The sequence below is a fragment of the Spea bombifrons genome, chromosome 7, assembly GCF_027358695.1.
Source record: "Spea bombifrons isolate aSpeBom1 chromosome 7, aSpeBom1.2.pri, whole genome shotgun sequence".
In the NCBI taxonomy this organism is placed as follows: Eukaryota; Metazoa; Chordata; class Amphibia; order Anura; family Pelobatidae; genus Spea; species Spea bombifrons.
In genome coordinates, this window is record NC_071093.1 from 10,725,486 (window position 1) to 10,740,295 (window position 14,810).

The window sequence follows — 14,810 nt, forward strand, 5'->3', positions numbered from 1 at the left end:
CCCCTCTTTAACGGTTTGTCCCATGGCAGATTGTTGAACACTTGTTTGCCAGATTCCTATGGAGACATGAAATTATAATATTGATAGTATTTAAAGTGTTGTTGTGTGCACTGAGCCTTACCCTCTGCATGGATCCAGCATGATGGCACGAGGTCGGTGAACACGTGCAATCACAGTACGATCAGAACCATTCACCGTCATAGAGTTGATAGTCTGATTTAGATAGTCACTGTAATAAACACGTTTGTGTATCCAGTCAAATGCTATGCCATCTGGTGCTCCCAAATCTGGAGTATAAATAGAATAATCATAATAAATAGGGGTTCTCGTTATTACACAGTTACAAGCAGATTAATCACCCCAGTATATAAAATAAACCATAAAGTAAATAATCAAACCTACTGGACATTTACCAATGAATGTGTAGTCCAAAAATAACATAAGTCCATAGACCATTGTCTCATCTCTATAGCTGCGTAGACATTATACATACAAATGTTGAATTAAAAGATACTCCTGTCATCACATGTACTCTAATGCCTATGATAGCTGGGTGGTTCCTTTACATTTCCAAGTGGTAAAAATACCATGGATAACCTGCTTACAGATATGGATGATTGCATTTAGTTGCAGCATAGTGTGTATCTTCCAATCTACATAAAGTATATTACGAGCATGTATAGGACACTGCTCTTATACACATTGTACAGTTTTAAGTGTATCTACCAAACCAAGTGGTTATGAAAATGCACTCACCTGATGCAACAACTGTGTGAGGGACGAATCTTGAAGTAAGGCTAAAGTAACTGATTCGGCTTCTCCCCGCTCCAACACTCTGAGTGTAGTATATTCTATTATCTAAACTATCATAATCTAGAGCCACAGATGTCCTGAACACATTTACTGCAGGGAAAGGAGGGCTATGATTCTCAGGGTCCAAAGACAGGCTATTAATGGAACTTTCAAGGGCATAGATCAAGTAGTCTTCTGTGGAAATGGTGCATCTTGTTCCATCACTTCCTAAAGTGCCGAAAGAACATCCACACTTTGGTGCCTGTAATCCAGGCAAAGCAAAGCAAAGATGTGCGCACCCTCCATTGTTAGTCAAGCATGGGTTGTTGTTGACTTCCTGAGGTGAAACTGACTGAAAGCGGCTGTTGTATACAGTAACATCTCTTAGGAGATTGATATTGTCTCTGATCACAGTTGGCTGTTCATTGTTACCGGGCTCTTTACTGGCTTGGAACACTTTTTTCAGATTCCTATCCACCCAAATAATAGAGTTCTCAAACACGGTAATCCCATAAGGAGTCGGAGAGCGGCTACCAAAGCGTATGAGTTCTGTCTCTCCACCTTCTGGCCGAATTCGTGCAATGATGTCTAAAGAGTCATCAACCCAGTAAACATAGCCATTGTTATGGTCCACAGCTAAACCCCTGGGTGTAACAATGCCCTCAGACACAAGAACAGTCCTGTTGGTGCAATCAAGAAAGGCCCGCTCAATTTTAGGATTTTGGCCATAGTCAGCCCAGAAAAGGTATCGGTTCTTGGGATCTACCACAATATGCCTTGGCATATCCACTGTGGTTTTCAATAAGACACGGCGGTGTGAAGTATTGAGGCGCAATATCTCTATAAATGTCTCAGTCAGGAAAGCATTGGTAAAGTAGAGATTCCCTGGAAAATAAAAAAAATAAAAAATCATTTTAAGTTTAACATGCTTACAGTTTGAAAACTGTGTAATTTTCGTAGTTGAAAATCACCTACAGAATATTTTTCCTTAGCATCTAGTGAACAATCGTGTCTTAAAAAATATTGTTGCATGAAAAACGTGGCTCACCTGCTACCCAATCAACCGCAATTCCACGGATTCCATTCCGTCCTATCCCACTTGTAACAATGTTTCTGAATAAGGAGCCATCTGGTTTTACACGACGGATCCCATTGTACGCTCCTACAGTACTGCTGAAATCACACCAATAAATAAAACCTGACGGCATGTGGACATCAACATGGAGGGCATTGCGGCCTGCAAAAGAGAAACATTACAAAATCATCTTATGTTATCTTCTCTATCAAGAGACATCGCTAACCATCTGTTGTCCGCATAATCCTAGACTTCCTGATGTAAAGGTTGGTCCTGGTACTACCTAAAATTCCCATTTAGCTTGCCAGAGAAGTCTCTTTTTATGTTACTTATTATTATGACACATTTCCCACCTTATTTTTAATTTAAAAGCTATTAGTTGCATAAAACATGAATATAAACACATACATAAGCTAATTATCCACACCTTTGTAGTTGTTAGAAAATAATCAATTCCAAATAATGAAATAATTATTGTCATCAGTGGGTTTATGTGAAAAAATTAGAAATCTTGTATCCCAAATCTATATAATATTTAATAAATTATTTTTATCTAAATATTGTGCAAAAAAAAAAAAAAACACAAAAAATTAAATAAAATAAAATACCTCTTCCAGCCATTGGCACCATAGCTTCAGAGTGATCAGCGGTCTCTAAGCTGAAGCCTTTGATTGCTGACAACATAGAGACAATTATAAAAGAATTGTACAGGGAGCAAGTTCTGTTATCGGTGTTCAAATTGAAACCAGTGGCACAGGCACAAGAGAATCGTCCTTCAGGTTTTGGCAAACAAAGCTGTTGACAGGCATTTGGATTATTGGTGCATCCATTTGACGTACCAGCAGAATCTAAGAAGAAGAGAAAAAATACACAATAATGAGTATTAATCACCATGTGAAATTATGGGGTAAATAGAAAGGTACATTATGGGCTTTTTTTGGTTAAAATAGTTTATTAAAAGTTCCTCGCTGATATACATCATGGACGTATTTTCATCACTGGAGGTGGCAGGACTCAAGATGTTGTTTCATTTGGCACATTTCGCTATTGAGGCTTCAAAGCCAACCAAGTCAATTTGTTCTGCTCTACTGCTTTACTTCTTAATCTCTTTTGCAGAAAGACATGCTTATAAAGTTTGTATCATTTACCTAGTGTCTTCCCAAATAAGAAGCCTCATGAGATATGATTTATAAGACATGGAATATTCTGAACACTGCATTGTTTTAGAATATATTGAAACATCTGTAAAATGTTGAATTTTCTTCTTATAACACATAGAGGGATGTTTTTCAGGAGAGGCTTGCAGCTTTTTTCTTGTTTTCGTATATTTAGATTTTATTATTTCAAAAATGATAAATTAATTTGAATTTGTAGGGCATTCCTTTTTATAGCCATTCAGCAACTTTGATATATATATATATTTTTAGGCTGTGGATTTGTTTCAAAAAGCTCTTTTTATTTCACAGCACACATTGTGTGCCAGCATTTCTAGGACCATGGCATTCAAGGAATCCAGAAAATGTTACCTAGTCTTTAAGAACCTCTAGTAATAGTTAATTTATACTCGCTATTTACAGATAAAGAAATAAATAATTTAATTATTCATGTGTATCTATATTTACTTGCATATATATATATATATATATATATATATATATATATATATATATATATATATATATATATATACTATAACTTTTATTTTAATAAAATGATAATATAGAAATGTGGCAAAATTGTTTATTCTGCACTTATATGAATGCGTAAATAAATATGGAATCATTTATTATTAAGCTTAAAAATGGCTAAAATTATGTGGGCAACATAGATTGTAAACAAATTCTGAACATTAAAGAGCTATTATATACACCAAGCTTTGTTCAAGCCTTAACAATTGCACCATGTAAAGCAACAAAGATACTCACTGTCTCTGTAGTGGACACGTAGACACTTCAGCCCTGGAACGTTGTCTCTCATCACTAATTTGTTTGCTCCAGTGGACTTGTCAACTCTCTCAATGACTTCGTAATCACGATCAGTATAATAAAGAAAGGATTCGTGGACAGCTATTCCCCAAGGGTGGGACAGATGATTCACTACAGTAACGCGGTTTGTACCGTCCAAATTTCCTCTTTCAATCTAGGAGATCAGTTACAGTTTAATTAAGACTTAAATCATCTGTGCAAATGATTTTTTAATTTTCTTTTCACAATCTATCTTCAATAGTCAAAGGATCGCCACGCTCTGGATATTGTCCGGGCAAAAAGTTAAGTCCATGGGTGGTCATATTTGGGGCAAATTTTCTAGTTAGTCTTATATAAAGCTAGAACAAGCTGTTGAGGGTATGCGCCAGTTTATTTCTCTGCCCCTTATTTTATTCATGTCATATCAATGTCTTGAATATTGTAGCATTTAAGGTCTCAATTTCCCTACATCAGCTTTAGGGCTGAGGTTTTTGAGCATAAATGGACCATCACAAATTAAGACATTTCAGGGCATTCATTAAAAGACCATTATTTAAAATTGGGTTCCTGGTGAAGATCAAGGAACGATAAAGTTTAGGTAGGAATCTTCTATTATTTTCTACAACTACGAGGACTTAAATGTTTTTTTTTTTGGTTTTTTTTTATCAAGGTGGGTTGTAAACTGTTCGTATTGGCATGCCAGGTGAGGTTAAATTTAGGTGGAATTTTATAGGTTCATGTGGAAATTGGGGGCATTTGAACATAGACCATAGGGTCTATATGGTTAATGCCTCTCACTTGTCTTTCATTGTACCATGAACTTTTAGTACCAAAAAAACTCCTTAGCTAAAAAAAACACCATTAGATAATATCTTTTCAGAATTAATTGCAATCCTTTCATTAATAAAGAGAGGGGTGGAAAGAAAAGGAAGAACATTCAGTATGACACGAGAGAATATCACGTTAACAAGATTATATCCATTCGTTAAAATGTTGGTGTTTAATCATTCTTCACAAGGCACCTAATAAAACAAACAAACAAAATGTTGTAACAAAGAGTTACGGAGAAATATGGATTACCATTCCAGTGCCAGTAACTGCCCAGTAGAGTTTCCGCTCTGCAATATCAATAGTAATAAACTCAACGTGGTCAAGATTATTGGTAAATAAAACAGCTGGATTGGAACCATCCAGATCGGCACTGGCAATCTTTGCAGATATTCCACTTTCTGTTCCCTGGTCAGTCCAGTACATTTTTCTGAAAAATATATATAATTTTATGAGCTGATTAAGGAAGTCAATATAATATCAATCAATATAATATTTAGTAATTATACTTGCCAACAGAAGTATGAACAAGCAAATGAACGACTAGATTTTTGTAGACAATAATGAAACCTGTGTTTCTGAACATATATATATATATATATATATATATATAAAAGTATAACAAAGATATATCATACCCTCTGGCTGGGTCAACAGCTATGCCAAGCGGTCTTCCGGCTCCAGTTGGTGTTCCATTATTTGTGATAACTGTTTTTCTATATTTGACATCGCCACGTAGCTTTAAAACCTTCAGGGAGGACAATGTAAATTTTTTTTTTTTAGTTAACCTATGTTATTGCACTTGTTTTATAGCTTTCAGGATAAGACTAAAACGTGAAGCACATTACAAAAGTCCAAGCTTAGTCCAAGAGCATACAATTAAAATGAGCCGTGTAATGTATTACCAAACAGTGTTTTACCAATAACGGGTAGCGCTGTGTTTAACCCTTTCTTTACCTCTATTGACTGAGTTGCGGTGTTTGTGTAATAAAGGTTTCCTGTTATCCAGTCCAAAGCCAAACCAACAGGAGTGCCCATGATAGCCGCCGGGGCAAATACTGTCCTGTTAGTTCCATCCGACTTTACTCTGTGAATTTCACCCTGTGAAAAAAAGATAATATGATTATCGTTCACATTGCTTCTAATTGTTAAAAATGAATCCAATGTTTAAGAACAACTTTAAGTTCTAGTGTATCCAGATCCAAAGGTAGATTGCGAAGAAAAGAATAAGTCAAAAGTGTTTTCCATTGAACCCTAATTTCAGTTGCAATAACCACTCCGAACGTAGGTTTCCCTTACATTTTTTAAGAATACTTTTATACGACTCTTAAATGTAACTTTAGTGGTCTATTGTGAAACGTAAACCTCCTACAACTGTTTTCGCAATAAGCAACATTATATATTGTACTCACTGGATTTTCGATCCAATATATCATTTCCTCTGAGTCATCAAAATCAACATCATATCCATTCCGGATGCCGGCTACTGGTACCATGGCATCATTTGTCTTCTCCTCTGGGTTGAGGGACATCCCATAAATTATGTTATCTCTTATGGCGATTAGGAAAGGCTTTTCATCTGATTAAAAAAGAAAGGCAGCAATTCAGATAAACGTGTATGTTTGCACTATAAAAAGATAATCCTCTAAGATCTCCTTTGTCACCTTTTCAAATAAAGGGCAAAGAGTATATTGCAGTGACACAAATACTAGAGATTTCCATCTTTACACAACACACATATAACACAATGCCACATTAAGCCGGGATAACTGCCCCATCTACCAGGATGGGTAGCCACTTACCACCTCATGTTTTGAAATCACAGTCAGCCATACCTGGGAAATTTTTGGCTCTGGCTATACCTTGTGGGATGCAGGTAAGAGGTATAGAGTACCTTCCAACTTGTATTAATGGGCTTCCCCCAAAAACCTGCCCCAGATCAAAAACCAGGACTGCCAAACTAATCAATAACGATAATGATAATATTGTTGGAGGAGTAACATCCTAGTTCAAAGGTTTATTAAGCAGTTAATATGCTAAATATATAGCAACTATATATTAAATCCAGCATATATTATTTATGTTAGTAACCAAAGGCAATGTATCAAATGCTGATCAACAAATTACATTTTAAAAAAAAATAAATATATCTTTATTTGAGTTTGTAATGAAAAAGTTTTACTTTCTTTGAATTTTGTCTCAACTTTGAACTGTGTGGAACTATGAAAAAAATATTAATTAGATTTTAATTATTTCAAGTTTTTTTTAAAAAAAATAGCAATTTCTGATCTTCAGAAGCACCGTATTACTGTGTTGAAATGAAGACAATGGTCAAAGAATGGGCGTACCTAAATTTAATCTGTCTGCTGAAAGTTTGAGCTGGCAGACAAAAATAACACTGTCATCAAGGATTAAGATCATAATAAGTCTCAGAAGAATGGGCGAAGGTCTCTTTTTCAATCATTAGCAATAATTAAAATCTTTCACAATTAAATTAACTAGCAATTAAATCACTATAGCAACAGTACTAAAACATTGTACCTTACGTGTGCTCCAAAAATATGGTCATTTAAGGTAAGATGGGGGAGAGCAAAGTCTAAGTTACCAAAAAAGTCTTGATTCACAGTATCGGCAAGGAGTTTAATGTATAAGATGTTGTAAATGACACCTAGAGTGTTCATTGTTTGCATTATAAGGATTTTGATGATTTTGGTGTTTTCTTGATAGTTATAGTACAATAACGGACTGACTAAACCATGGGTTTTCAAGCCCTTTCAAGGCCCTTCACAACGGTTCCCCTCCCTACATCTCCTCACTCATCTCTAAATACACTCCTAACCGGTCTCTCTGCTCATCCAACAATCTCCTTCTGTCCTCTCCTCTGACTTCTAGCTCTCATGCCCGCTTACAAGATTTTTCAAGGGCTTCCCCTATCCTCTGGAATGCCCTCCCCCAGTCTATCCGTCTCTCCCCCTGCCTTTATTCCTTCAAAAAATCCCTCAAGACCCACCTCTTAAAGGATGCTTACAACATAGCACATTAACCCCTTTCCCCCCATATTCCTTTAGCTTACCCTTCCTACTCCCTTCCTTACTAGCGTGGCTGGTCTATCCCCAACAGTGGCACTTTTACCTTTTGTGTAATACAACCCAAATGCCTCTAGACTGTAAGCTCGTTTGAGCAGGGCCCTCCTCACCTGTTGTCTCTGTTAGTCAATTTATGTTACATACTACTTGTTATGTCCTGTCTACCCATTGTACAGCGCTACGGAATTAGATGGCGCTATATAAAACAATAAATAATAATAATAATAATTTGTACATATTTTGAAGGACCATCCCCAGTGAGTTGCTAAGGCCAGAAGGCCAAGTTTTCCCTGGAAGATGGGGACATTTCTTGAAATTTGTCTTGTTTATCTTGGATACATTATTCAGGGTCACTCATCTAGCAGCAAAAGCTCACAGTGCTTGGCCCATTATCAGGTGATGTCAGGGAATGATAAACTCCTCTAAAATCTCTTAGATTAGTGAATACACCTCTTTGTATGATAATCTTATAAATTGATTAGAAAGTGTACATTTTAAACTCGTGAAAAACAGCATTTACAGGTTAGTAACTTGAGCTGTTTTTTTAACAAACAAGAAAAAAGGAGAGTTAATTGCTAATTATGAATTTCCTTCATTTTCAAATGTCTTATGTAGTGTTCCAACAAAGAAAAAACATGCAATCTAGGCTTTTAGGGTAGGTGTGTATGGCTGTTGTCATAGTAAATAAGAAAATAAGTGTAAAAACAATCATGTCTTGTAGATTAAAAAATGGTATTAAATGTACCTCTTTGGCAGTTCACCAAATCAGGACTCAAGAACCATCCAGAAGGACATGCACAAGAGTAAAACCTTGGTCCACTTGGTGACAACAAGCACAGGTGGGTGCAAGGGTTAGATGCACACGGATTGAAACCTGGAACAATAGAGTGATTATAAGTATCACATCCCCATTTCTAGACATAACAACACAAAGAAATAGAGGCGGTGTATGGCATTTCCAGCGATAGTTACATTCAGAACCACAATATGTCTCATTTTCCACTACTTATTTGCTCTCCTTTGGTTTATTTTCACATTGCTGTATATTGAAATTCCTAACTCTTTCAACTACGCGAGTTACTATAGCTGCAAAGTCTGTGCACACATGTGAATCCTCCCAAAATTGTACTATAGTACTATACCAGAGACCAAAAACCAACCCATTTGGTTTGTTAACATAACAAGCGCTGATTTTAACAATGTCTGCATCACAAGAATGACTAAAGAATGTTATCTAGAGCCCAAATAGGTAAAGAAAAGCCATTCAAAATTAGAAGTGACAAAACAAAAACTCCTTATATGAGACACATTCTAAAGAACATAAAATGTTCTTCTTCTAAATGTCATACCTCCGGGCTGTTTAACAGGATGAACAGCTGATATCCCCATCGGTTGGCGAATGTTGTAGATCATAACGGTTTGGTTTCCACCATGCCATTTATTTGCCCGAACTACCCGATTGATGTGTCGATCACTCCAGTAAATATAATCCTCAAAAATGGCTATTGAATGTGGATGTTGTAGAACCTGGTAAAAGAAAGGAACTATGTATAAATAAATAAGGATTTTATCTCAGAGAATGCATATGAGTATCAACCTCTCCAAGTCATGGAAAGTTTTTATTATTGGATCTTTATGAACCTTACAGGTTTTGGACCCAGAGAAAAGTCTACACCGTGGAGCCTTCTGCATACATTTCCCACACCAGTAATTTTCTCCTCTTCTTTTTCATTTACTTATTTTATGGTAAGTCTACCACAGTTTACAAAGTTACCATTTTCACAATTAGGAACCAAAAAAGATAATATTTAGCGACACAAAAGTATTCACATTAATTAGATAGGACTCGCTAAACTTGGGGTACTTTGACGTAGTGGTGGGCTAAGCACTATATGGCCATATAGTGTGACGGAATCCCCAATAGTTATACCTTAGCATTTTTTTAATAGTATTCACTGGGTATGCGATATATTTTTGTTTGGATTTGTGTATATATTGCCCATTATTATTCCAGCAGCAACCCTGGAATCTGAATGTGTATGCCTTTTTAGGTTATGTGCTCCCCTTTCTGTATATTCTTTTTAGCTGTAATCATTTTCATTAATTCTTAGATAAAGATGGACATTTGTTAAGAAATTATATATTAATTAATGCCGTGTTCTCTCACCAAATCACTGGCTAATGCCTGCCTTCTGTTATTTCCATCGTAATCGCAATAGTCAATATAATCCAGGTATGCATCCGCAAAATACAGTTTTTTGTTAGGGTAGTCAATGGTAAGTCCGTTTGGCCAGTAGATCTTTTCAGAAATGATTACGGTTCTTAACGATCCATCCATACCGGCCCTTTCAATGCGAGGATTTCTACCCCAATCTGTCCAAAACATCAAATGGGCACTGCATAGAATATGGGACATTGTTAAGTTCACAGTCATACAATTACACTAAATAGTTTTTTATTGCAAAATTAAAACATTTAACTGAAAAGAAGAGCCATTTGTTACACATAATGCCGGATTTGAAATAGTTTGCCATAGCTTGTGACCATATAATATCAATACCATAAAGAAATACATGTATCTTACTCGTCTTGGGGATCCAGCACAAGTCCTCTAGGATTGGTTACATTTTCGCTAATGAGTACTGTTCTGTGTGTCCCATCAAGTTTAGAGACTTCAATTGTTTCCAAAATATAGTCAGTCCAATAAAGATTTCTTCCGACCCAATCCACAGCAATGCTTTCTGTTACAGTCACGCCACTGTCAAATATCTGTATAAAAGCAAGACCACACATTATTACATCAGTATCTGACTTTTTCTAACCACACTCACCTAAACATTTTGATCTCAACTTAGGATCAAGTCTACTTATACAATAAGAGTATATTTTGCCATTAAAAGTTCTTTGGAGTCTTTTATTAGGTTAAACATGGCAGACTTCCTGCTAATAACACGCTTCACTTCCTGCGCATTCAGCGAATCCACAGCCTCAAACAATTTGAAATATTTGGAATTTTATTAGTTTATGAAAACTTTTACAAAAACGTCATCTTTGTTGGCTATACTATTTTTCCTTAAAGTCATATAGAGAACATATTAAACAAAAATGAGTGTGTGACTTACCACTTGTCTGTCTGTTCCATTTACATAAGCAGTCCAAATTTTATCTTGTGTAGTATCAGACCAAAAAATGCGATTTGTAACAGAATCAAAATCTATAGCAACTATATTCCTTCCATCACGCACCACAGAGTAAACGTTGTGGGCTTGTGTGGTGATATTGTCAGCAACAATCTGGTTACGACTTGCCACCAACAGAAGGAGATTTTCTCCCTCTATAAAAGTAAGAGAAACACATTAGAAACGTGTGGCAAAAACACAAATGAGTCAGAAAACAAATAATAAGATAGGACTTAGAGTACATCTGTATGTCAGCGTGGGTACTGGCAAATAAGCTTCTGCTGCAGGAGGAACTTGGCTGGCCCTATATAATGTATAGTTAAATCAGTGAGACTTCTGCCCATCACCCATTGAACTACACATTATATAGGGCCAGCTCAGCCCTCCTTGCTGAAGGAACCTACCATTGTTGGCCCTTCCCAATGAGTTAAAAACAACTCTCCTTCCAACCCATCTTTTTAATAAAAAACAACAACATTTGGGGTCTGTTTACTAAACTGCAAGTGCTTGTATGCTATCAAACAATGCAAATGAAGTAAAGAATGCTTAGAGTTCATGTGACTTTAACTGCGGGTTGGAAATGTAATTCACCTCACAACCCCAGATAATTAAATAATAATAAAAAAATAGGTGCCCGCCGTACTCCCTATTAACCGAGGAGGCCCCGTCTTCCCAATTAAGCCCCCTCTTCTCCTACCCCTTGCATGGTGGAGGGTGATTAAATCATCATGATAGGGAATATATTTTGGTTTATAGCCCTCCATACTCCATGGGAGGTTAAAAATATATTTCAAAAATGTTAAACGGGGCAAAGACCCCAAGCTGTGCCTACCTACTACCCCCTCATGCTGTTCTGTGGTAAGGAGGATAATAAATAAAATCATCCTTGGAGGTCCCTTGTCTTAAATGGAACTAACCTGCTTGCTAGAAGGTAAGAGATGCCTCTTGTTGTCACTCAGTAAAGCTTACCTGACGCTTTGCAACTTCTTCCATCGGACTGTAAAATATACCCCTCCGCGCAGCCACATCGAAAAGAGCCCCTTTCATTGTTACAAGTTTGACTACAGTGCCCCGGAGTGAGGCACTCGTTAACGTCATCGCATGTCTTGGAATCGTTTAGGAGCTGGTATCCCAATGGACAGACGCACTGAGCTCCGAAAGGTCCTTGAATGCACAAGTGCGTACACCCGGCATTGTTGTCAGAACAGCTCTCCTGATCTGTTTTATGAAATATAATTGTTTTATGTATTATCAGCCTGAACAATGACAAACAGAACTCAAAATATAAAACGGGGACTTGAAAGTTGGACTATGTGTATTAACCTTAATTTATGAGATATGTGTCTATTTATTATCCCTGTTGGTGGGTTTCTGTAATTCATTGACAGTTACAATAAAATATTTATGATTTCTCAAAAGAAGGAGAAGTTTGCACCCCGTTTTAACAAATGTTATTAGCTGAAATGGTTATAATATATAAGACATTACATTTCAATTGAATATAATATCACTATGTGTATACTTTTCTTCCAATGAGTTATTTTCTGTTTTAAACTACATGAACTACATCAAATAAAATAAAAATGTATTATATGTATATTTCATGCAATACATTTCATAAACATGTTATTACAGCATATACTATATGAATGAAATTACAAAAAAACCTGAAAACTTAGGAAATCAAACGGAAATAATTTGAGGAAATTTACAATACCTGGTTGAGATTCATCTGATTTTGCATCGATTTTAGAGAATAAAAGAGAAAAAGTGAAACAAGTTAAAAATCAAGAGTTGATCATGCCTATTTGATTACTGTAAATTAATAATTAAACGTTTATACAGGAGAAATGCGTGAGAGATTCTCATACATCTAATAAAATCTTTCATACTGACATCTAGCCAATTAAAAAATTATTCCCCAATGCACAATTACATTTGTTTGCAGCCCACTGATTAACATGCAGGTGATTTTTTTTTATTGTTAGAAATGAAATTATAAAAGACATCATAATCAAAGATTTGGTTAGTCGTGGAGGGTACGTATGAAACAGATTTAAAAAGAATTACTGACTTACTACAAAGTGGAGACTCATCCGCCCCATTTGGGCAGTCTGCTGTGTTATCACATACTTTGCTGATGTTTATACATATGGTATGGCCAGGACATTGCCACTGCCAACTTGGGCACCTAAAGGGAGGAGTTGGGCAATCTTTCTCATCGCTCATGTCTCTGCAGTCATTATCTCCATCACAAATCCAAGAGCGAAAAATACAGTTGCCATTGTCACATCGGAACATGGAAGGAGGGCACGTTCTTATAGGGCAGCTGTGATGCTCATCTGAACCATCGACGCAGTCGGGATGCCCATCGCATTCCCAGTTTGATGGGATACAGGCCCCATCAGACTGACACTGGAATTCATTTTGATGACACATTCCAGCTGGTCGTGTTGCTAAAAAAAAGTAAGACATATACACTGAAACTGTATTGTTAACAAAATCTTTGTTAAATTAATAATTGTATCGCATTAACTGTGTTTTCTATAACTATTTCATATTTTTAAGGGTGAGTTGGAAAATGCTTTAAGGTTTAGAAGTTTTTGTCAGGGGCACAACTTGGAGACTAAGGCATGACCCCTACACTCCTGTCACATGCCTTCAGACAGCCCAGTGGTCCAAGCAGGCAGTGTAGGTTCCCTAAGGTCAACCAAGCCGAGGTCGTGGGACAGGAGAATAGCCTAGAGTCAAGACGAGGCCAGAAGCTGGGAGGACAGACAGGGTTCACCAAACGCATCCGCTAGTGCAGGGATGAATGGCGTCTGTAGCAAGACAGACACCACACAAGCACTGACTGAGATGAGAACAGAGGTTATATAGGATCAGAGGATGAAGCTCCACCCCCTCATGGTCGTCCTTATCTTCCTGTAGAGTGATCAGTGCAGAACCACCAATCAGTAGGCCGCCCTGACACAAAAAAACACGCCCTCTGCCAGCAGAGGACAAGTCACGTCTTGGGAAGCCATCATGGCTAGGAGCAGGTAGGAGACCTGACAGTTATGGGGCCTGACAGTTATACTCCGTAGCAAATCAACTCTGCCTTCCATTAACTCAAACAGCTCTTCAAAATGAACCTTTACTTTACATTTTGGTGGTACATCAGTTTCTGTAATATGCCTTCTGATTCTGACTTGAGAGTCAGATAAAGACAGAAAACCTATCTCAAGTCTACAAATCTACCGCCTATCCTAAGTAGTTAACCTTAAAGTGTCTGCAAGTGGCCATCTTGACTGAGAACATTTGGTGCCATCAACTGAGAACTGTACCATCCAGCTTCTGCCTGCTGGCTCTTACTGTGTCTTTGGTCCTCCCCAAACCACACATATTATAATCCATTGACAAGGTTCCTCCAGTAGCTCATGTTGTTAAGCTGATCATACATTTCCACATCATAATAATAAAAAGATGCGTGTTATCTACTTACGACAATTGGTTTCATCAGAGTGATCACTGCAGTCAAACACTCCATCACATTGGTAATAGCTACTGATGCACTGTTTACCGTTTGCACATGGAAATTCTGATGATGAACAGTTGAACACTAAATAAAAATAATAAAGACAAGTTAGTGGTAACAGGTGGCAACATTCTTTTAAATATAAATACTTTAAATAATACTTACCGCAGTCCTTTTCATCAGAGCCATCTACACAGTCTCTGTCTCCATCGCAAACATAAGATGGGTCAATGCATCGATGATTTGGACACTGAAACTGGCCTGGCTCGCATGTCCCAGTGAAATCTAGAATAACAATATCCTCCATATCATGCTCTTTAAAATTGAACTTTTTTCTTTCTGACCCTCCCTCTTTTGCATGAACTAACG

The 14,810-nt window shown here is 36.9% G+C and overlaps 1 protein-coding gene across 1 annotated transcript in view; it reads right to left on the reverse strand.

Moving 5' to 3' along the window:
* The window catches only part of LRP2 (LDL receptor related protein 2), a 78,719-nt gene that overhangs the window by 29,066 nt on the left and 34,843 nt on the right, over nucleotides 1–14,810 (reverse strand). The window contains exons 23-40 of the mRNA XM_053471642.1: nucleotides 14,607–14,726; nucleotides 14,409–14,525; nucleotides 13,003–13,380; nucleotides 11,894–12,142; nucleotides 10,868–11,079; nucleotides 10,330–10,514; nucleotides 9,913–10,141; nucleotides 9,095–9,272; nucleotides 8,491–8,619; nucleotides 6,072–6,238; nucleotides 5,617–5,760; nucleotides 5,298–5,407; nucleotides 4,912–5,089; nucleotides 3,793–4,006; nucleotides 2,476–2,715; nucleotides 1,841–2,029; nucleotides 757–1,677; nucleotides 122–287 (exon numbers count right to left, since the gene is read on the reverse strand). Of these exons, the coding sequence (XP_053327617.1) occupies nucleotides 122–287; nucleotides 757–1,677; nucleotides 1,841–2,029; nucleotides 2,476–2,715; nucleotides 3,793–4,006; nucleotides 4,912–5,089; nucleotides 5,298–5,407; nucleotides 5,617–5,760; nucleotides 6,072–6,238; nucleotides 8,491–8,619; nucleotides 9,095–9,272; nucleotides 9,913–10,141; nucleotides 10,330–10,514; nucleotides 10,868–11,079; nucleotides 11,894–12,142; nucleotides 13,003–13,380; nucleotides 14,409–14,525; nucleotides 14,607–14,726 (4,126 nt within the window). The remainder of the gene's footprint in view (nucleotides 1–121; nucleotides 288–756; nucleotides 1,678–1,840; nucleotides 2,030–2,475; nucleotides 2,716–3,792; nucleotides 4,007–4,911; nucleotides 5,090–5,297; nucleotides 5,408–5,616; nucleotides 5,761–6,071; nucleotides 6,239–8,490; nucleotides 8,620–9,094; nucleotides 9,273–9,912; nucleotides 10,142–10,329; nucleotides 10,515–10,867; nucleotides 11,080–11,893; nucleotides 12,143–13,002; nucleotides 13,381–14,408; nucleotides 14,526–14,606; nucleotides 14,727–14,810) is intronic.